The sequence below is a fragment of the Lycium ferocissimum genome, chromosome 2, assembly GCF_029784015.1.
Source record: "Lycium ferocissimum isolate CSIRO_LF1 chromosome 2, AGI_CSIRO_Lferr_CH_V1, whole genome shotgun sequence".
NCBI lineage: Eukaryota > Viridiplantae > Streptophyta > Magnoliopsida > Solanales > Solanaceae > Lycium > Lycium ferocissimum.
This window is the reverse complement of record NC_081343.1, coordinates 65,352,520-65,377,192: the sequence shown is the minus strand read 5'-3', so window position 1 is coordinate 65,377,192 and position 24,673 is coordinate 65,352,520. Positions and strand designations below refer to the sequence as shown.

Here is a 24,673-nt window from a genome sequence, read left to right as displayed (position 1 = left end):
TATTTCGTATATATAATAAAATCTATATGTGCATCAATCGTAGTTTATATCGTATACAACATAGCATGGAAGTTGTTTTTCGTGGTTAATCGTATTTCATTATATTTCTATGTTTTTTCACAAGTACATATGTTTACTATTATGTACTTATTGATTTTAAAAGTTTGTGTTAGTTGTGTTATGCAATTTTTTTTTTTTTTGTGTGTGTATATTTTTCTTGGATATGCACCCCACATTTGAATCAACTAAGGACAATCTTCCGAAATCAGATAATGGAATTGAATAATTCAAACAGTTCGTATTTTACTATATTTAATTAAATCCAACTGAAATGTAATGGCAATACAACAGTCTACGTCACTATATTTCAATGTATTTCTTAGTATATTTCAATATATTTCATAAATATTTCATAGTGTAATGTATTTCATATTTTTAGGTGACTAACATACCTTACGGCATTCGACCTCTCCGTCGAAATTGAATCTTTTCCGAATTGCATAATTGGGCCATAACATTCTTGAGTGTCCTTATCTTTGTAGATTTGATCAACAAAACATCCTTGTGTTCCTTGTTTGAAATTATCAAGTCATCGTTGTTTTGAAATAAAACAACGACACTTTAGCACAATCCGACGCATCCAAATCATTTGAATCAACTACGTTAGCAGCATATAATCATTAAATTCAAGTTGAAACATATGATCAAAATTCTCAAGATCTTTATGCTAACGCACAACGGTGATTCAAATCCCGTTTTCTCTCTTAAGCTCAACATAAACTATTACTCCCATATTGTTGCGTATTTCAATTGGCATGTTGTCTCAACAACATATTTTATTGATATCGTTTTCCTGCTAATATCAACAAATTGCTATAGTTTCGACCAATTCACCGTATGAACAATAATCTTTGAAGACATCGCTTTTCAGTTTGTAATCAACAAAGTCGTTCATTCCAAAAACCGGAGTGTCTGATCACTGTTGTTATGCTTGACATGTTTCGTTTTGATAATTCAACAAAACTAGAAGAACATTGACTGCATTGGAAAAAAAAAATTCATCGTTCCAATGAAAATTGAATAAAAAAAAAATCACGCAAATCATTGAAAATTTGAAACATACCTTTTGTAGAATCAAATACAAATCTCGATCTTCACTAAAATTCCATATATACACTCGTTCGTATCTTATTGAGTGTATTTCAACTTGATTTTCAAGAATTCGAATGTAGAAAACGAGCTCGAAGAGATACTTCGTAGTTGGATCTTTTTAGATCTTGAGTATTTTTTTAATTCAAAAGTTTTGATTGTGATAAAAGTGGAGAGAGATTTATGGAACAACATTCATTACGCGTGATTAATGGCGTATTTAAACCAAATCCCCGAATTTAAAAAAAAAATCTTTTTAAATGCCTAATTTTAAGTGTCGGACGTTCCGTGTATTTCTAAGTATTTCAAAAAATGAAATACACGCGTTTCAACCAAAAAATGTATTTTTTTTAGTAAATAACAATTTTATAGCTATTTCTTGTTACAAGCTACTAAAGGTAGCTATTTATGTAAGTTTCAAAAAAACGTGCACATAACTACCTTAAGACTTATTTATTAATAATAGCTAATGGATAGCTCAACAATTCAGATAATGGAATTGAATAATTCAAACAGTTCGTATTTCACTATATTTAATTAAATCCAACTGAAATGTAATGGCAATACAACAGTCTACGTCACTATATTTCAATGTATTTCTTAGTATATTTCAATATATTTCATAAATATTTCATAGTGTATTTCAATGTATTTCATATTTTTAGGTGACTAACATACCTTACGGCATTCGACCTCTGAATCTTTTTTCATAACTAAACCTCTAATGTGAAAACGAGCTTTAGTTGGATCTTTTTAGATCTTGAGTATTTTTTTGAATTCGAAAAGTTTTGATTGTGATAAAAGTGAGAGAGATTACATTATGGAACAACATTCATTACGCGTGATTAATGGGCGATTTAAACTGAATCCTCAATTTAAAAAAAAAAATCTTTTCCATAATACGGAAATTTTAGGGTGTCGGACGTTGGTATTTCAAGATATTTCAAAAAAATGAAATACACGCGTTTCTTTCAAAAAAAATCGGCTACGCTTAGTAAATAACAATTTTATATTTATTTTGTTACAATTTCTTAAAATGTAGCTATTTATGTAAGTTTCACAAAAAACAAGAACTAGGTGTCGAGCTTTGGGGCTTGGGCCATAGCATTACAAAGTGGAATTAGGGCCGCTAGTCCATATGATCTCTTTTCAAGCCCAAGTGATTTAAAATGTTTTAAATATGTTTTATATTGGTCGAGCTTAAAATCAACTTATTTTGAAAAAAGCAATTAATTTAAAAAACATTTTTGAGCAACAAACAATTAGTGTTTGGCCAAACTTTTAAAAAGTACATCTAATGTATTTTTTTCAAAAGTGCTTTTCAAAAAGTAATTTTGAGCAAAAACTATTTTTTTAGCTTTTGAAAAACTGTTTCTGCTACTCCCCGTAAGCACTTATTTTCTGTCCAATGCTTGGCCAAACACCTCGCTTTTTTAAAATAAATACCGGGGACATGGGATGTAAGTCCCATAGATCTTTACTTTTAAAATTCATACTACGTTAATTAAGTAGCATAACAACACAAAAATATAGAAAGTACATAAAAAGCTTAAGAAGATTAAAGAAATTCATAGAAACAAAATACCTAGCCTATTTTTACAAGTATGCAATGATGTTAGTAATTAATATAATCCAACTTTGTTTATCTAACCCAACGAGGCGCCTTTCAAAATGACTTTTTTCACACTTCTTTGGTATAGATCGAGAAACTTATATATAGTAAAATTTTATTTGCATTCAAAGTTTATATCAAATCGAGCAATTTCATCTTAGTAATTAAAAAGTAAAATGAGGATGCATATATATCACTTTACCATACTTGACTAATAAATATATGCATGAAAGATAGATGTCTTGCATCATTGATTTCCCAAATTAAACTGACGAGAAATGTTAAGAATAGCATCCAAACAATACATATGAATGACTTATTCACTAGACATACGATGGACTTAGATCTCAAAGTTCTGTAGTAACAATCTCATCTGAATGAACCAAAACATGGAATTAAAAAAATATATAAGTACATCGGTTTCTAGAGTTCATGTTTTCCTCAACGGGCATTTAATTCACTCAATACAACAAGCCAGACAGCTACTCCCCATCTGCGACAAACCTGGCAGCCACACCTCATTTTCCTCTATAATTTAACATTTGAAAAGTAACAAAACTTGGATCTTTAACGAAGCAGCACTTGCCTATGTTGTGAAGTTGTTTGTCTCTTTGTTACTCGGCGTGTCTTGTGGGTCTGTTTCTGGAATAATTATTTTATACGTAGGTGCAGGATTTCTTCAACGAAATTGGAACGTTCATTTTCTTGGGATCCATTACAACGTTGCATTGAACCCTTTTGTAGAATTTGGGCTTGACCACTCTTCCCAAAACATAAGCCCTGGCTCGAACCATGAAATCTAGGGTCAACGACACTGGTGCTATTGGTTTCCCCTCCTTGCTCAACAAGTCGACTCCTCCTCCATACAATGGAATTTTACTTCCTATCAATGTCACCGCTACTGTTCTTTGACTTTTTCTTCGTTGGTAAAACTTTTTTACCTGCGCTAGTTAAGACCACGTACACAACATTATCGACATGTGAATTCTTAAGGAGTCTAATTAGAAAATTTTATATAGTGTAAGAATTTCTTTACACTATCAAATCATCTACAAGATAATTATCGGAAACTGTCTATAATAAGTGGAATTAGTACTAGGATAAAAATAAAGAGTACATGATGTAAAAATTATCCACACAATTACCCTATAAATATATAGGGTGTGTCTGGTATGATGAAAAATGGCTCTCAATTTTTTCACGTTTGATTGGTCAAAAAATTATGCAAAACATTTTCTAGGGGAAAACAAATTCTTTAAAGATTAAAAATTATTTGCCTCATGGGATTACCGAAAACAAGTTCCATAAGCGGTATATCACGTTGATGGTCTCCTCTAACCCCCTAACACCCCATCAATCACACTCATACCCCTACCTCCATAATGTTTATCTAAATTATATATAAATATTCTTGGGACAATATTTTCTGTTTACTTAAAAAACAGTAAGAAAAAATTTAAATCCCATATATTTTTCAGAAAACATTTTCTGTGAAAAATCATTTTCCCCCATAACCAACACACACTAAAACCATTTCGAAATTATAAGTACATCAAGTTACATCAACTAAAAAATAATGTTAATAAGAGGTAATTGACTACTTACAGTGCCAGTGGCTACAGTGAGCTCTGAAAAGGCGAGAACGAGAGGGGTAGAAGTTACATGCACCCCAAAGAAAGTGCCTGTATTACGAAATCTGAGCTTCACTGTGGAGTTCATTGATACCATCTCTGTTGCAACTCCCGAGAAGTCCATGCCCGCTTGAACCCCAAATTCATTAAATGAAATACTCTGCACATTACAAATCACTCAATTTAATTAACAAGTATCCCCACCGTCCATTTATTTGAAGCCTATACAGTATTAATTAATTATAAATACTATATATAACATTTGCTAGGCCTTAGCATAGTACTATAAGCCCAACCTGCATATCTTTTAATATGGGCATACGTATCTGATCAAGAGATTCATTTCATCTTAGTCAATTCATCAGATGATAAATGAAGGCAAATTTACACTGTGAATCTCAGTTCTTAAGTAAACTTGAATTAGGATAACAAGAATTTACAGAGTTGATTTCTCAGATGCACTCAACTAGTAATAGTTATTATTTCATAAAGCACTTTCTTTGTTGAGGAAATTGGAATCAAGAAAAAAATGTGACGTTCTAAGATAATAACTATTAGTTGAGTGACTACATAAGAAATAAGCCCCAATTTACATAGCCGCAATGATGCAAGTACATGAAGGGAAGAAAACGGATCTGCGCCTTGGCATATCTAATAAGATGTGTTTTAAGTATATATACTACTCGCGGTTAATTTGGCTGATTGATCTTCCAACTAGCAAGAACGGGTCCGGAGCCTAAAGGGTATAAAAATACACGGTTTTAAAAAGGAACGTCTAAAAAAATTATTATCAAAAAGGGGTATATCGTGGGGTTCCACGATTGAAATCGGACGATTGAAGCAAAAACAAAAAAAAAAAATTTTACTTGTATAACGTGGATCGGTCCGTTATACGATTATAAATAACGTACATATAACGTGGATCGGTCCACGTTATACAATTTATATTTGTTAACAGATCCCCTAAATATTTCTTGGCTTCATTCCATTTCTCTTTCGTTCTTCATTCTCCTCCATTGCAAATATTTTGCAGAACCTATCTCCTTCTCCTTTTTTTCTTCTCCTCTCTATTTTTTTAAACCAAGATCTAATTTTACACTTCTTGTCTTTATCTATTATTGTTATTTAAATTAAGGTATTTTTTCTATCGCTATAATATTATATATTTATAGTAGATGTAGATCTGTCTTATATATCTTAATTGTTATTTTTTATTTGTGTTATTTTAATACGTTTGTGTTATTTGTGTTATTTTAATTTGAACTTAAAATATGATTGTTAGAAGCATTATTATAAAATAATTTGTTTATGCACTTTTGAAGAAATTTATTGTTATGTTCTTTATTTTTGTGAATTGTTATATAAAATACTGAATAAAATTTGTTGTTATGTTCTTGTTATTTTTGTGGATTCTTTTATAAAAGATCTATGGATTGTTATGTTCTTGTTATTTTTTGTTAGTTTTGTGGATGTTTGTAAAACGTGGTGATCCACGTTATACAATATATTTTGTATAACGTGGATCAATCCACGTTTTACAAGTATAGATCACTATCTTAAAACATTGTCTGATATTGCCAATAATCGATGATGACATTTTCACGGGGAGAAAAGAGATGTGTCATAAAGGATCGAATTTTTTTCCTCCCATTTTGTGAATGTTGCTTTGTTTGATGTATTTATGCATTACCATAGTAATTTATGTAGTAATTTCTTAATGCTCGGAAGTTTGGTATAATTGTGAAACGTGGACGGTTCCACGTTAGATATATTTTGTTATGGATTGTTATACAATATATTTGCTATGGATTGTTATACAATATATTTCATTGTACCTTTAATGTGATATTTATATAGCGAGAAAAGTGAAACTTAATTGATGCCTTAGGCCAAAAAAAAACTTAAAATGTCATGATAATGCTTTATTATATGGGACCTAAGTCTAAGTGGGTAGACAATTATTTTGTCTATACCTTATAGGTATTTTTCGATCTACACTTTGGGATTATAAAAAACTTTAGAATTTATCGGATCGGGTTAGTATATATATTATTTTTATTTGTTGGACCATTTTTTTGATAATTTTCCTTGTACTATGCAATTAGGTATGTTATTTGAGAACAACGAGGAAATGAAAGGCGCTTGAGACAATATTGTCTAGTTCATTTGTGAAAGGTAAATTTTGGAGGGTTATTTGCAAGCGTCATATGTTGGGATGTGAGTGGATGACCGTTTTAGAGAAATTTCAAGTGGTATGTGGAAGGCGCAAAGCGGATCTCCGCCACGGTTGTCTCGCGGATGATTCGAAAGGATCATTTCAATTTTGAACGGTCACCCCGTTGATACATATATTATGGTCGATCCATCATATTAAGTCGATTCGGGAAAAAATAAAAGGATTGCATTTGTTTACTCCTAGTTATAGAAAAGCCAAAAGGGCGTAAGAAAGCTATTGAAATGGTATTTGGTGATTTTGAAACCTCTTTCAGACATTGCGATACATGGAAAATTTGCCTTAAAATATTTCAAGGGGCCAGTTGTTGAGGTGGGAGCACGAATCAACTACAAAATAATCTTCAAGTTTCTTTCGCTTATAAACCAAGCATCGATGGATTCAAAACTGTCATCTTGCCGGTAAGTATGAGATGAATGCATCTTTGTTGGAATTGATGCGAGAACAATAACATTTTTCCACTTGCGTATGCTATTGTTGCACGTGAGAGCTTTGAGTCTTGGACGTGGTTCTTGTGTTATTGTGGAGACATATTGTTCGTGAGAGACAAGGAATTGGACTTATTTCGGCCAGTCGTCGGGGCGTCTTGCAATGTGTCCAGAACCACATGATTGGTTCTCCATAGGTTTTGCGTTGCATTTGAAAAGCAACTTGATAAAAAGTTCCGATGACCTTGAGAACCTAATGTGGTTGGCGGCTACGGAGCACCGAAGAAGAAATATAAAATGAGGATGGAACAAATCGAAACAATGTCGCCTGTATTGTTAAAATCTCTTACGGAGGAGAAATGGACATTTAAGGACAACGGTCATATTGTCTAGACGGTTTATTCTCGTGGAGGCAACTGGGCGTTTAAAAATTTTGTTGATCGGTTTGTTGAGAGAAGCACCCTTGCTGATTTGTTGATTGCGGATAAAACCTGGTGGAATGAATGCGGGGAGAGGTCCCGTGATTGTCGGCCCGGTGACATTTGCCCATTGGGCTTAGTGTTCGTGTGGGAAATGGAGAGCCATGGAGTGGAAGGAGGACTTTGTGGTCTTTCACGTACGGTGGAAATTTTTCTTGGATTGGGTGATGAGTGGCCACCTTCTCCACCTTGACGGGAACTCTGAACTTTAAGAAGGAGGAATGAAATGGATATAGCTAAACATGGCTAGAAAGTGTAGTACCGAAATGACATTCGGATCGGCTATGATAGAAATCGATGAATTGTTGGTATTTGTTGGTTTTTTTTATATTTTTCTTAACAATTGTTATTTCCTTATGTACTCTTCCAAGAATATATAACATGTCTTGTGCAGTTTAATAGTTAGTATGTAATTTAACATTTATTACTCAGTTAATGTGTGACGTTTATTTAACTTATATTTAGTCGCATATATAACACATTTAATTATTTGCATGTGTTAAAATATTTTTTTGAGTTAATCATGCTTTAAAAATTAAAAAAATTAATAAATTTCTTTTATTAAAAATATAACCGAATATGAGTCAAATGAATATTCTTTTACTTGTATAACGTAAATTGTATAACGTGGATCAGCCCACGTTATACAAGTTATAATTGTATAACGTGGATCAGCCCACGTTATACAAGTAAAAAAAATTTTTGTTTGTTTTTGCTTCAATCGTCTGACAAAGAATTTTGGGGTACATCGTGGAGATGATATAGTATAATAATTTTTAGACGTTCATTTTGGTAAAAACCGTGTATTTTTATATCACTAGCAAGAACTCTGTTCGTTACAGACAGTTCCACTATCAGTGATTCAGTGTAGTAAAATTATGTGATCGCAGGTTAGTACTATTCTAATCAGTTTACCAATTAATGTTAAACTGGTCCAAATCCTACTTGTAATTATTTCATAACTAACCTCAATATATAAATATTTTACTTTTAACCTATATTACACTAAACTTAAACTAAAAAGGAAGTTAAATTTACCTTCATGGTGACGACAGGTTTCTGATTTCTGCTAGCACCCCACAGGATCAAAGAAAAGAAAGTGAAGAGCAAAAAGAAGCCAACAACAAAAGCCAAGAAATAACATCGTCGAGGGACACCTTTGCCATATGCATCGTCATCAAGAAGTCCTTCTTCTTCTATAGCATCAAATTCTTTCCATTGTTGCTTATCTCCTTTGCGATGACGATTATGGTTGGTGTCTCCCACTGTTGCTTCTTGACCCATTGCTAGATTTCTGTGAACTGGGCTTGAGTGAGCCCGAATACCTAGTGGAAGATGAGTCACGGGATTGTCGGCCCGGTGAGCCCATTGGGCTTAGAATGGGAGTGGAGTGGAACGAATTCGTGGTCTTTTCACCATCATGAGAGTCTCTTGACGGGCTCTGGACGTAGTAAACGGGCCGATTCGGAGATAAATCGTACTCGAATCAGTCTTGGCATGATGTGTCGATGACATTGTTGATCTTAATTCTTTAGAAACAGAATGAAGAAGGAGTGGAGAAATAGAGATCAGTAGATCTAGGCTGATCACTAACTTTGAGAAATATGAAGTAATGTAGTCTAGAAAAGTCCAACAAGCACGTTGGTTCCGGTTTGTTTATTTGTTTTGTATGCCAAATATTGCGTGCAAACGCAGTGAATTGAGGGACTGATGGGCATGGTAATAGGAGACCAAGAGTATCTCTCACAGGAAAAAATAAATGTAAAATCTTTATTTAGTATGTGCCAGTTGGAGTTTTGACTATATTTATGCGGTGTTGAGCTAAATGAGTAATTGATAAACAATAAACCGATTGATGTTGGCTTATTATTTGTATATTTCCAGCTAACCCACACCCCAAAAGGTCAATTTTACTATCTAATTTAGAGATTTGATTTTTGGCTTTATTCGGAGAAGCAATGGACTGGTAGCTTCCTTCCTTTATTTTTTCCTTCTTTTTTTCAATAAGACCTCACTTGTTTGCACTTAATGGAGATCTGAATGGTTCAGACCTCATGCCATTAAATATATTTATTTACATTAAGATCTAAGCAATTATTGGTCTGAATAGATCTTAAACATTAAGATCTTGAATAAAATTTTGATATCATTAAGAGGTATTTTGTATGGATAAATTTTACCACCAGCTCCACCCCTCCCCACGCCTCTTCCCACCACCCACCCTAAGCCCCCCAACCCACCACCCCAAACCCACCTACCCTAATCACTACCCACCCCACCCTACAAACCCACCCCTGCCCTATCCACCCCACTACCCACCCACCCAAACCCTCCACTACCTACGCCCACTTACCGCCACCACCAACACCACCCGAACCTCACCCACCTACCCCCCACAACTCTCCCACCACCATCCACCCCACCCCCAAAACCTAACCCACCACCCACCACCACTATAAACATCTCCATCATTACTAGCAAACATAAATGTTTCATTTTTTTTTATCAAATAATACTTTTATTTTATTAAATTTGTATTTATTTTCTAATGTTTAGTTACTTTTTTATTTGAATTGTATATTTGTTATGTTTAGATAAATACATTATGCACATTCAAATGTTGAAAAATAAACAATCATAATCATTCAGTATTCAGATCTAGAGACAACATCTTAATTATTCGGATGGAAAGATTCGCATTCAAAACGTGCTAATCTTAATGAAACAAATGAGGCCTAAGTATGGAAGTTAAGAAGAGACGTTAGTAAAGTCCCAATTATTGTGCAGAATACAATCGCAACCAACGCAGCACCAAAGTTTGTGATGCGAAAGTGGTTAATGAAGTGACGAGTTGAGTAATGGCATGAAATCTCAACGGAGGTAAACCACTTAATGATTCCCTTCTATCCAAGCCTAGTGAATGATTAGTCAAGATTGTACCAGTGCTAAGGTAGCATGTAGACGTATTCGTAACCGGCCGAGGCAAACAAGTTAGCTTCGACAATACGCCGTTAAAAAAAAAAAAAAAAAAAGAATTGCAACCTCTAAACAACAAGTTCTATTTTAAGCTACTGTTTAATTATGTATATTTGTTTTGGGCCATGAGATTAGCAGGTCCAAAAAATTAGGCAGATTGCCCTTCTTTTGGGGTGGTCTTTAAATATTGTCCCTCATATTTGTGGTCTTTAAGTTTTACCCTTTCGCTTGAAAAATGGCCTTATACCTGAGGTTCTGGATCCGAACCCCGCTCAAAGATAAATTTAAAAAAAAAAAATTCAAGGCAAGGCTTGGATCGCGTGTATCTTGGGACCCGGCATACACTAGTTAAGAAATAACCAAAGTTATGCCGAACCCTAAGCATCTTTTATTCTTGTAGCGGGCAAACTTTTATTTAATTCTTAATTAAGTTCCGCCCTTACAAGTTGTAACTTTTCAAGACATAATTTCAGTTGCTGCCTTAGTATTTCCTTAGTTAATGTGATAACTAAAAGCATGCCCATAAGGCACAACTTTTCTTAAGACATAGACTCGCCTTTATAAGACAAAATTTTAGTTATGCCTTAAGAAAAGTTCACTTACGCATACTTTTAGTTATGTACACAGTATAACTAAAAGTATATGCCCCTAAGACGGAACTTTTCCGTAAGACACAAACTTTGTCTTTATAAGATGAATCCTATAGTTATCCGGGTCCCAAGATACAAAAGACCCAAGCCTTGCTTTGGGATTTATTTTTTTTAATTTATGCATGAGCGGGGGTTCGAACTCAAAACCTCATGATTTCAACGCGAAGCTCAGGATTGCAGGGGAAGGGCAAAAATTAAAGACCAACATTTTGAGGCAAAAACCAGAACCATCCCAAATGAAATCCTCGCGAATTGTACTAGCCGGTGTCGAGATGGTTGGGTCGTTACGGTCGCGCAGATTGCCCCTTATTCGGGGTGGTCTTTAATTTTTTCCCCTCAAATTATTGTCCTTCGCCTAGAATACCATGAGTTTCTGGGTTCAAGCCCCGGCTCAGGCATAAAAAAAAAAAATTAAAAAAATCGCAAGGCAAGGCTTGGCTTTTGGAAAAGTATGCCTTACGCGGTATAGATTGCCTTAAGGCATAACTAAAGTTCTGGGGGATCCCGTCGAGGTTGCCTTATAAGGCAGACTTTTAGTTATGCCTTATGGCAACCTCTGCCGGAGACAACATAGGTTGTTTTAAGGCATAACTAAAGCTATGCCGGATCCAGCATAGGTTGCCTTATAAGGCAAACTTTTAGTTATGCCTTAAGACAACCTATGCCACGTACGACAGACTTTTCTTAAAGCCTTGTCTTGCAAAATTATTTTTATTTTTATGCCTGAGCGTGGGTTCGAACCTAGAACCTCGTATTTTCACCTTTTTTTCGAAGGGCAAACTTAAAGACCACCAATTTGAGGCAAATTTAAAGATCATCCCAAAAGAAGTGGTAATCCGCAAAACGGCAATTGGCAGAATGCCCCTTATTCGGGTGGTCTTTAATTTTTTTCCCCTAAAATTGCTGGTCTTTAATTCTTGCCCTTTGCCTAGAATATCATGAGGTTCTGGGTTCGAACCCCGGCTCAGGCATAAAAATTAAAAAAAAAATTGCAAGGCAAAGCTTTTGAAAAAGTATGCCTTAAGGCATTACTAAAGTTCTTAGGGATCCGGTAGAGGTTGCCTTATAAGGCAAACTTTTATTTATGCCTTAAGGTTTAGTTATGCCTTATGGCAAGCTCTGCCGGAGACAGCATAAGTTGCCTTATAAGGCGAACTTTTAGTTATGCCTTAAGGCAACCTGTGCCGGATCCAGCATAACTTTAGTTATGCCTTAAGGCAACCTATGTCGCATAAGGTAAACTGGCAACCTATGTCGCATAAGGTAAACTTTTCTTAATGTTTTGCCTTGCAAAATTATTTTTATTTTTACGCCTAAGCAGGGGTTCGAACCCAGAACCTCAGTATTTTCGACCACCTTTTCAAGCGAAAGGCAAAACTTAAAGACCACCAATTTGAGGGGCAAAATTTTAAGAGCACCCTAAAAAAGGACAATCCACGCAAAAATTACATTTCATTGTTGGGCTGTTATTGCATAGATATTTCATTTAAGGGAAATTACATAAACAGCTACATGTTATAAGCCCCTAACAATATATAGCTACAAGTTTGCAATTTACAAACCGTAGCTACCTTTTATATGGTTTCAGTTGTATTTTTGTGTTTTTAAATACAATGAAATACATGTATCATAAAAACAAAGTGAGGTAAATCCTTTAAATACACAAAGGACTTTCGGCTGTATTTTCGTGTTTTTAAATACAGCAAAATACATATATCATAAAAACAGAGTGGAGTAAATTCTTTAAATACATGAAGGAGTTGTGTATTTCATTGTATCTATATTCGATAGTCCTTTTTTTTTTGCTGTATTTAAATGTGTTCATGTTCAGATCAGTAAAGTCACCGCCTGATGTCGCATCAGTTGAATGTATTCGACTGTGTTTGAATGTATTTACACTAAAAAATGACGAAAATGAAGAATACAATCAAATCTGGTCATAACGTCGGCGAAAATAAAAAATACTACTGTATTTACACTCAAAAAAATGAAAAATACATTCAAATCCTATTAAAGGACCAGATCTAGCCATGGCGGCCAAGATTTTCGTTGCCATTTCCGGCATGAATAGGAAGAATACAATCAAAACCGGTCGAATTTCCGGCGAAATACAAAATACCACTGTATTTACCCTAAAAAAATTTGAAGAAATACACAAAATACCACTATGTATACAAGCACCACTGAATCCAATAAACATCAACAAGTAATCATAGGCATTAGCAAAAGAGAACAACTTCAACAAAACTTCAACAATGAAAGCCATGGATTCTGGTCAAATTTCTGATCAAATACAAAAAAATGACGAATATACTCAGATCTGAGATCTCATGTTGTTCATGTGGTTATGTGTGTCAAAAATCTGAAATCTCACGTTTAGGTGTAGTATGCATAAGACTATGAAGAATAATACTTCTTCGATTTCGTAGACGCCTAACTGATTGAATGCTCGGAAATCGGTGATGGCGAATTCATTGGTGCGGATTTCTTCAGTTGAGAGAGAGAGAGAGAGAGAGAGAGAGAGAGAGAGAGAGAGAGAGGGAAGGTGGAAGTGAGGTCATGGAGCGGGGGTGGTTGGGCGGTGGTTTGGGTTTCGCTGGAGATGGAGAAAAGGAGGGAGAGAGGTAGCTATAGCCATAGCGAGGGAAAAAATAGATAGAGGTGAGGGAGAAGAGAGGAAAGATTGATACAGTGGAATAATTCTATATATTTAGTAGGTATGATATGTAAATTAAATTAAATTAAAAGGTAGTTATTGTCTATAAATAACTCTTAGAGTTAGCTATGATAAGTAAGAAATTAAATTAAAAGGTAGTTATTGTCTATAAATAACTCTTAGGTTAGCTATGATAGGTAAATTTTTCTTTATTTAAATCACCAATTAAGTGCTATCTTTTCTTACCAATTTCTCAGCTTGGCGTTTTTCATTAAATTACTGTCCTACGTACGCCATGGATCTATGAATAGTACATAACATGTAAAGTAATCTTGTTCCGGTAGGTGATATTTTACCAATCAATCAACAATCAATTGCTTCTTAACAGCAAATTAGTTTGAATGTGACAAGCATTTTAGCTTTTTCTTTAAATTATTCCATGTTAAAATATATCAATCAGATATATAAAAATTGTAGAGAGGATAAGTATACTTAAAAGGTCTAGGAAAGCTCATAGATGTAGCGGTTTTTGGCATACTTTACTATGTAATTAGTTGCTATTTTTGAGGCCTGATTCTCACTTCTCCAGTTGTAGGTGCAAGTGAGATTAGGTGACTGCTCCTTAGGTATTGCTTTTATTGTTATCAATGGTAATATTCACAGTTGTTACCAAAATAAAATTATTTTTACCTTTGCGGACAGCTTTTGAAGAGTTTTTATGACTTGCTGTGTTGTATTGTTTTGATAAATAATTCCAAGTTATTGACTTATGTAAAAGTCAACAACTAATGCTTTTAAATGCAAGTCTTTTCTAGAGACACAAGATGTTACTCTCTTCCTCATTCTAGGAGAATATCCTAAAGTAGGCAGTACCTTGATTGTTTGAACTTTTATTTCAAGTCCTATGTAAATACAAAAGTAAATTAAAAAAAGATAAGGGAGGAGGTGTTGAAGAAATATAGGAGATCAAAAGGGTCGGGTCTTCTGGCTGGAATTGCAACCATGAAATTGGGCTGAATTCAGCGCAGTCAACATTATCAACATCACTAAAACTCAAAACAAGTCCGTCTAAGGCTGACGGGCTTTAGACGGAGCACAACTCTTTGGACGAGGATGTTAAAGATCTAAGCCCAAAATGTATATGTATATTCCTGCTAGGGGTCCAAAGTCCAATTTCTAAGTAAAATTTCCTTTTCAACCAGTGATATGTAAAGTAAAATTTCCTTTTCAACCAGTGACACCCATGATACCATGGATGTTTGGTACACAAGGAATTAAGGATTATGATATATCATGAGTTGAGTCCTACTTAAATGTGAGGAGCTGTAATTTGGTTTCTTTATATGTTTTTGGGCCAATTTTTGGAGCTGAATTGGACCCATTTTTCATTTTTTATCATTATATCAAAGTTTAAGTTAATCTTAAATTTTTAGTTTACTCAATGTTGGGCCTCATATTATATTTACTAATTTTAATGGGTTTCATATCAAAGTGAGTACTATTAAAATATATTTATATAATATATATGTGTTACTAAAAATATTGCTTTTACAGTATGAGATAGTTTATTAATTATAAGTAGTAGAGGGTCAAATTTATGTTAGTGGACGTTATATATATTTTGTTAATGAAAAGGTAGTGGGCTTGGGAAAATTATTTGTGGTCACTAGTCTAGAACAAATATTACTATCCTTGCCAATATTATCAAATAATTACCAACATTACCAACAATTACCAGTTTTACCAAAATTTAGAGATTTTCACCGTGCCCACCTTTTTAGCCTATTTTAAAGGTGAAATATTTTTAAAGCTTTACACACGTAAACGTATCTATCGGATTCTACCCGGCATTTATCAAAATTGCTAATTTGAAACCTCCATCAAAATTCTTGCGATTTCCCACCCTTAGAACAGTGTATTGCTCACTATTCCTTCTTCTCTCTTCTCCCAAACTTCCCTTTTCTTTCAAAATTCTTGCGATGTCGAACATACCCATCACCCCTAGAAAGAGCCCTCGTCGTCAGGGTCGCGTTATATGTGAGGATGGTCCGTGTTTTGATCTACTTAATTTCACTCAAGATAATGTAAATGAGAAACCAAAATCGGCACGTACGTAACACACGTGTTAGAGGAAAAGTGGCCGCAAAGTTCAAGTAGCATGGCCGGTGAATCTGTCAAAAGGAAGGCAAGGACATTATTATTGAAGATGACAATTTTGTAGAAGAAAGAATCATTGTGAATCCCACAAAGAGGACCAAGGTCGACCATGGAGCCAAAAAGAAAAAGAACAAGAAGTCAAATAATCCAAAGGTTTTTAATTTTTTAATTTTTTTCCTTTCAGTAATTTATGTTGTATATACATACAAACTCTTTATATCTTTTTTGGAGTATATATAAAGCGTGTTTTTGTATTATTACTGTATTTTTAGATATATATATTTATATTGTATTTCCCAATTGATGAATTTGTATGATTTGTATTTTTTATACAATTCCTCTACCAATTGTATGTTCATTATTTTGATAGAAGTGCATATCTACATGTGTTTTTTATTATATATATATTTTGTTGTATCTTGAATTCCCGATAAGTGATATACCTTCCAAAGCCATTTCCTTCGAAGTCACACACAAAGGATATTTTCCTAGTTCCTTATGATCCTTCTTCATATCAAAATATACAAGGACTCCCATATCATTCCGTATTTCCATTGGAGGACATCTGTCATTCACTTTGTATTTTATTTCTATCGATTTCATTCTGGTGTCTATTCCAAGATGTGTTGCAATGGCTGAAACCAATGCGTTATAGCTTATATCTAGACTGATAATTACTCCATCAATATTGTAATCAACGAAGTTACCGCCGTCCCACCGACCACCGTGACAAAGCATAATCGCCATAGTCGTCATTGTTCTGAAAATCATGATATATACCTCCGAATTAAAGTCTACTTCTCCAAAACTGAATGAAGATATATTGAGCAAATCAAATTCTCAATGAGATCATACTAATCATAATACTAAAAGAAACAAACATTGAATATTTCAAGAAGAAGCCGATAGAGTTACAAACACAATGGATTTTTAAATTTTGCTTCAATGGCGCTAGAGTTCGTGGATAAAAGAATTGGTTATGAAAGGGAGATTGTGGGGCATTATATTCGCAAAAGAATTTAAACTGAAACGATTGTGGAGGATTCTATCTATACACAAAAGAAGGTAAGAGGGCATATCCCTTGTATTCAGGCGTTTTTGGTGGGAATTATATTAATGGGAAACTTGTATTTTATGGGGATATACCATATTTTGTATTATTGGTAATCAAAAAACTGGTACTATTGGTAAAATTGATTTTCCTGGTAGTATTAGTAAATAACACTACAATATTACCTGTACAGGTAATTTTCCCAACTAAATACTACATCAGTCATGCAAAGTTTAATATCATAAGTAAACGTAGTTGTATTTTTTATGAAAAGATCTTAGTAGTAATCAAGAGTTTTATAATGCAAACTAAATGCTGAATTACTTGTTCAATTTTTTTTAATATATTATAGGAAAGAGATCAACCTGTAAAAGTTGGTTCCATTTTTAGTTGATTGTTAAACTCAGATGAACAATGTCACTAAGCACCCTGACTTTTCCATTTTATCTTTAAAAATTTTGAATTCTTAACTGTAGATCCAACTTTTGATTCACTCGTGGGATCCGGGCGATTCGTGGGACCACCACGGCTACTCTCTTCTCGAGAATCCATACATCCCTTATCAGTGTATGGACAGTTATTTCTCGAGCACAGGTTTAGCTGCGGCCCCAATGGGAAAATATGAAGCACCTAACAACGCATCTTCACAGACCAAGAACTATGAGATCACCAGAGGCAGATGGAGCACTATAACTTGGGGTTCAATTGAACCCCAAACTTTCGATGCGGCATATATATTTATGTGTAAAAAATTACTAAAATTATAATAAATAGTAGATATGAATCCATAACTTTAAAAATATAATGGTTTAGTGCTAAAAATTTACGATATTGAACCCTTAGACTTAGAATTTAGATCCTAGATCCGCCTCTGGAGATCACCCCTTTCGAATAGAAGGCTTGTTATTCAACAGTATAACATGACTTATATACTCGTGTCAACCAAGGTGTATGTGGATCTATTCAAAATTTTAATGAAGTTGATTGGAAAAATACAAACTTCTGTACAGAGAATTAGAATTTCGATATGATAGTGGGTTGCCCGGGATTCGAACCTGAAACTAGTCGGACGGAGTAGATAAGTTCCTTGTTAAATAAAATAAATGTTAATCTTACATTAAATAAACAAGTAAAAATCCCTCCACAAGCCGTGCTTGCACTTTTCATTGCACAGGCTTTCACTATGCACACATCAATTCATTTCTGATAGAAATTAGAAAGAGTTTAAAATGTTGAATACTCAGTTGATTTATTGGCCTTTCACATTGTTCTTATAACTCAAGCCTATTTTTTAAGAACTTACAAAATTTACGAAGATTATTCTGCAGAAGTAGTTGCATAGGATGTGGATTGACCAAAGAACGCAAAGAAAAGAAAAGTATAAGAGGGAAGGAAGTAATTTGAAAGAAAAGTATGTGCTTCTTCCAGATATATATAACGTTCAAATGTGAAGCTTAGTAGTAAATGAATTGTTGGAAACAAACCAATCCCTTTCGCTTTTCGGCAATCCACGTTTTAAAGGATCTTTGAAATTAGCGAAATTGGAAAAAATTAAATAGTGTGCAGATCATCTTCTGCCATGTTCGAAACATTCGATACAACGTTTAATTTAATCTTAATATTTCGTCTCACTTTATTAATCCTATTGATTATTCAAAAGTGAGTATTATTAATCACTTTTGACCTCTTTAATGACACCAGGGTAACTGCACTAAAACATCTAAATCTGTCTAGCGACAAAAATTTTGAGTACAACAACCACATAAAATAAGACAAAAGAAATAGTAAGCAAAATCATTCTCTAGTCCTATTAAAAAAGAATTTAAGTTATATATATTCAGAGTCTAAATGATTTTTATAATAACATCAGATGTAGATGTAGATTGGTTTGATAATTATAAATTTTGAATTCTATCCCATTAAAGTTACTAACATTTAAATTTATAATTTTTATATTAAATAATTTTTTAAGACAAATAGAATTTGAGTTAAAGCTATTGTAATATTACTAAATCATATCGTAAATATATTCGCCCCTGAATTACATCCTATAATAGGAAACTTACTATTTTTATTGCACTATAAATACTTGTCGTGAAAGGAGAAATTCGAACCGATTTTTAAGCAATTTATTTGCACCCGCTGAAACATAAAACTTAATTATAGAAAAGTATTAAGGGAGATAGAAAGAAAAAGAAAAAAAAAAAACTAAAAGGATATAAGAGAAGTAGACATAAAACGGGATATATAAATAGAAAGGGTCAGTTAGAAAACAGAGATTTCCCAACTAACATTATTGTCCAAAAACGGGTTCAATTGAACAGAGAGAGACAAGACATCGTATATATAAACTGAAATTAGAGGATTTTGGGGAGTTATCAACCCCCTCTTACATATTATCACAGAGCCTAAATGATGCAGGCATGTAATCTCTTAATCTCAATTCCTTGCTACCCAATTACTGTTAATTATATCAAAATTTCTCATTATAATCTTTTGTTTCTTTTCTCTTTTGCAGGAGATAATCCATTACCCCATCAAGTTTCTTCTTCTCTGTATTGCCCTTTCTTTCTTATTCCACCATTGTTCTTGCCTTAAGGTATTTAATCCTTAAACATTAATTATCTTAATCCCCAGTTAAGATCGCACTAATTCAATATCTGTTATTTTCTTTGGACTTTGATTTATAACAGATTGGAGAAACTTGTAGCAGCAGTAATTGTGATGAAGGCCTAGTCTGTTCCACATGTCCTGCTAATGGCAATACCCGGCCCAGATGTACTCGGGTTCAACCCACTATTCCCACCACCAAGGTGAATTCATCATATATTATAAAATCCAATTATTTACTTTTTTCTCTTTTTCATCAATGGTGTATTCAATCTTTGTTTTTATTTTTTGTGGTTGAAAGGTAAAAGGTTTGCCATTTAACAAGTATTCGTGGTTGACGACTCACAACTCGTTTGCGATTGCCGGGTCAAAGTCTGCGACCGGGTCTGATATTCTTGCTCCGACCAATCAGGAAGATTCCATTACTAGTCAGCTCCAGGTGATGTGCTCTATTTTCTGTAATATAATGAGCTGAATATTTACCTCAAATAGTACTCCCTCCGTTCTAATATAGGTGTCTTACTCTCCTTACCAAAAAAAAAGTAACTTGTTTTATATTGAGTAAGTTGACAACAAGTTAAAAAATTCATTTTAGTATGTTCTGACACATCTTTAATTTCGAATCACACGATTGAAAAGTCTCTCTATATTTCTTAAACTCCGTGGGGAGGGATTGAGGGAGTAAATTCTCTCTCAACTTCCTTTGTTAGTACAAGGGCTGTTTGGTCCATTTTAAAGTACTTTCGTACACACTATTTTACTTTTCTTTCACTAGGCAAAAGAGAGAATTTAAAGGAACCCAACGAGCTCAATGCGAATATTTTTTTGGCAGTTTAATGCAAAAAGATGGAATACCTTACTCTGAAAGATGAACACTTTATGTAGGAACTCTTTTAGGTAGGAAAGAGAAGAAAAAGTCAGAACAGGGTGGCAATATATAATTGCAAAAACTCATTTTTTACTTTTGCTTACAACATAAGCATGTGCTTTCACCTAACCATCTCATCAAATTGTCCACATGGGAATGTCCTAATGGGTGCTCTTTATTAAAGTCTACTTAAATCAAACTAATACGGAGGATCTTAATTATGAAATCAAATTGCTATCTTTATTCCCCACCTTTTTTATTTAAGATCTTGCGAAACAAAAAAGAATTTGTTTTTGGCAAATTCACAGCTGTGTGATTCAACTAATCTGAGAACTACTCCAGTTAAAAAAAAAATATGCTATCAGTAAATATGTAATGACCATTTCAGATAGCATTCGGATTTGACATCGAAGTTTACTACTATAACTTAAGCAGTGAATTTAATCATTTATTAGCTTGTCAAGTTGGAAAATTCTTAAAGTGAAAACTCTGCTAAAGAAATTTGATTTTTAATGTCTGTAGAATGGCGTTCGAGGACTTATGCTTGATATGTATGATTTCAACGATGATATCTGGCTCTGTCATTCATTTGGTGGAAAGTGTTACAATGTTACAGCATTTGTAAGTGTTACAACACATTCCAGTTATACTTGATTGCTTGATTCACTTGATGTTGTTTGTGATTGATGGAACTTCCTATTTGTATCAATTCAGCAACCTGCAATCAATTCGCTGAAAGAAATTCAAGGGTTTCTCGAAAAAAACCCATCAGAGGTTGTCACAATCTTCATTGAAGACTATGTCACATCTCCAAAGGGCTTGAGCAAGGTTTTTAATGCTTCTGGTCTTACTAAGTACTGGTTTCCGGTTTCTCGTATGCCCAAAAAAGGAGAAGATTGGCCTACAGTAGATGACATGGTCAAGCAGAATCAACGTCTTGTAGTCTTCACCTCTAAATCATCAAAAGAGGCTTCTGAGGGCATTGCTTATGAGTGGAGATACGTTGTAGAAAACCAATGTGAGTTACAATCTTCGACTTATTTGATACTTATGTTACTTTCTGCTGTCCTTGTATGACATGCTATGAGAATCTCGATATTCTTGCATTCGGTATTTACTTGGCAGCTCCTGTGAGATCTTGTTATGTTGATTTGCATTTACCTTTCAAGTGTCGTTTTGGTTTCAGAATGGCATAAGTTGGTCCTAATCAGTAGCTCATCTTTCCTACATTTGGTATAACCCTGACATGGTTGTTCAAACTATTATGACTTGATGTGTTTATGTTCTGCAGATGGAAAGGGTGGGATGACAGTTGGTTCTTGTCCAAGTCGTTCTGAATCATCTGTTATGAGTACATCGTCAATCTCTTTGGTTCTGGAGAATTATTTTCCTGACAATCCCAACAAAACAGAAGCCTGTTTGGATAATTCTGCTCCACTAGTTAGCATGACGAAGACTTGCTTTCAAGCAGCTGGCAAAAGGTGGCCAAATTTTATTGCTGTTGATTTTTATCAGGTATAGTCTCCGCAGTCATGTTCGTTTGCTTAAGTTATCTCTTGTTAAACATAAGAACATTATGAATTTTTCTTACCGATGCAGAAAAGTGATGGGGGTGGAGCTCCAGAAGCTGTAGATGAAGCAAATGGCCAATTAGCTTGTAACTGTAGCAGTATTGCCTATTGCAAGGTGCGCTTGCTAGCTTTGATATCAACTGCTAAAATGCACATAACACAACATTTGACACTATTAGATCATCATTCTAGCAGTATTTCGTATTTTTATGTTCCTGCTTTTCTTGCGCACTCTTGATACTTTACTCCCTTTCCACCTAGAAATTAAATGAGCTAAGATGCAAATTCTAACAAGAACACTTTTTGCAATAATAACGCGAAAAGTTCCTGCATTTTCTGGTTTCAAGTGAGTGATTTCAGAGGCTGTTTTCACTGGAACAATTGAAGAGAAGGCGAATACTTTTGACCATGTAGGCCAAGAACATATTTGAATAGATAATAAGTAGACATGAAGTTTGCTAAGTACTTTATACTTGGCAGCGTGCAAATAATATAAGGTGAAAAAGAAGTGAATTAGACATATACTTGATTGTCTTATTGATGCTACCAGAAATAATAATGTGGATATTTCCTTTTTATTCTCTTGTATACCTGAGTAACCCGTCTTGCTGTATTCTTTTACGATTTTTTTCGTTCTCTTCACTCCCTGAATTGGATTCTCTTTATGTTAGTTACTTCATTGCGCTATTCTTGTCTCACTTTCCCCTGAAACTTTATTGATTTTCTTTGGTAGCAGGCAAATGGTACATCCTACAAATGCGAGGCTCCAAAGTTGTCACCCCCACCACCAGCACAAGCAACGACTACAACTACAGGAACATCACAAGATGGCAACAATAACTCTCATTCAAGCAGAAGTAAACCACTTTATTGGTTGATTGGCACAATTTTTGCAGCAACTCTTCTTCTGCACATATAATTGCTGCATTCTCCAAACGTCTATGCTCAAATTTTCAGATCAGACACATTACCTTGCGGAGCAGAATGACAATCCTCCTTATCTTTGATTTTTTTATTTATATATCTTGTATTTACTGGTTGAGTTTCTTCACTTGTCGGAGATTGATGTGTTTATAATTAAAATGTGTATGATGGGGCAATGAACTGCAGCGGGAAATTGAATTGTTCTGTTTTTTGTTTCTCTAATTAGATATCGCAGCTGGTGCTAGACTTTCCTCTCAGCGCACAAATTAGATGGTCAAACTTAGGCAAAATGGACACGCACATCTTCATAAATGAATATGAAGTTAAATATGCCGACATGTTTTATTTACTTCTCATATCAAGATGTTTGGAATTCATTAATAATTCACACATTTGATATTTCAAACTAAAATTTTATTAATTATTGCCAATTACGCATCTTCAGCGTTAATCTCTTTCGCAAATAAAAGGGGAAGTTGCTCAAGTGATAAGTACCTTCCACTTCCAACCAACCCTCAGGTTGCGGGTTCAAGTCACTAACGAGTAACGTCATCAGAAGTTAAATATGCTTACGTTCACGCTTAAGTATTTGATACGTAACATATTTTATTTACTTCTCATATCAAGATGTTTGGAATTCATTAATAATTCACACATTTGATATTTCAAACTAAAAATTTATTAATTATTGCCAATTACGCATCTTCAACGTTAATTTCTTTCGCAAATAAAAAGGAAAGTTGCTCAAGTGGTAAGTACCTTCCACTTCCAACCAATCCTGAGGTTCTGGGTTCGAGTCACCAATGGGTAACGTCATCAGAAATTTGCAAATATTATTTTCCCCCACTTTTTGCTCCTTTGGTGACTCCAACTCAACTCACAATCTTAGGGTTAGCAATGGAGGGTGTTTACCACTTGAGCAAGCCCCTCTTATCAAAGATATTGTTTTTAATAATAAATATTTCAATATTGGTTTGAAGTGTATTTTAATTTGTGAATAATAGTTTTTACTTACAAATCTTAAATTCTCACAAAAAAAAAAAAATCATGTTCACAACTTCTACTTTTAAATTTTCTTTCAACTTCCATACTCTTTTCTTTTCTTTTTAACTTCAACCAAATATTATCCAAATGTCTAGTAAAGTCGGGAAATAACACTAGGATGAAGGGGATCATGCAAATTTCGTGGGAGAAATCATCGTTCTCTTAAAGGCTAAAACTATGGCCATCACCTTTTGCATGCCACCAATATGAGGAGTACGTGCACGTATATAGATAGGATCAATCATCAATATTTGCGCCGATCTTAATGATTCACAGAAAGAATCTCTGAGAAGCATTATGAATATTTACACAAAGGGTGAGACATTATTCTGGGCATTGAGCAAATTTTTGGGATGGCTAATTGGAAGAGCATAATAATATACTCATTTTCATTGCCTTTCAAGTTATGTGCAAAGGCTTGGAGGTCCCTGAAGTTCCTAGTGCTGAATTCGGAGCTTCAAGGAATCGACCCGCTCTTTGTTTTGTCTTCCGACATGCTCATCATGACTGATCCAGATCACAATCCTTTTACTAGGGATTATGCTAGCTAATATTATTTTAGGTACGTTTAATTCTGGTATTCCTCAATTATTCACTCTCGTTAACTGATAGAGTACATATGTACCTTGTAAGG

The 24,673-nt window shown here is 34.1% G+C and overlaps 2 protein-coding genes across 2 annotated transcripts; one reads left to right on the top strand and one right to left on the bottom strand.

The window, feature by feature from the left end:
- Positions 1-3,135: 3,135 nt before the first annotated feature.
- LOC132046852 (uncharacterized) lies at positions 3,136-9,311 on the bottom strand. Its single transcript, XM_059437652.1, has 3 exons — positions 8,571-9,311; positions 4,367-4,552; positions 3,136-3,702 (listed from the first exon to the last, which is right to left on the bottom strand). The coding sequence occupies exons 1-3, from the start codon at positions 8,814-8,816 to the stop codon at positions 3,418-3,420; spliced, it is 717 nt and encodes a 238-aa protein (XP_059293635.1). The 5' UTR covers positions 8,817-9,311; the 3' UTR covers positions 3,136-3,417.
- A 9,974-nt stretch (positions 9,312-19,285) lies between these two features.
- On the top strand, positions 19,286-23,199 carry LOC132046853 (PI-PLC X domain-containing protein At5g67130-like). Its single transcript, XM_059437653.1, has 9 exons — positions 19,286-19,443; positions 19,541-19,621; positions 19,716-19,835; positions 19,934-20,071; positions 21,023-21,121; positions 21,215-21,518; positions 21,792-22,015; positions 22,100-22,186; positions 22,808-23,199. Exons 1-9 carry the CDS (start codon positions 19,435-19,437, stop codon positions 22,988-22,990), a joined length of 1,245 nt encoding a protein of 414 aa, XP_059293636.1. The 5' UTR covers positions 19,286-19,434; the 3' UTR covers positions 22,991-23,199.
- The last annotated feature ends 1,474 nt before the right edge of the window (positions 23,200-24,673 follow it).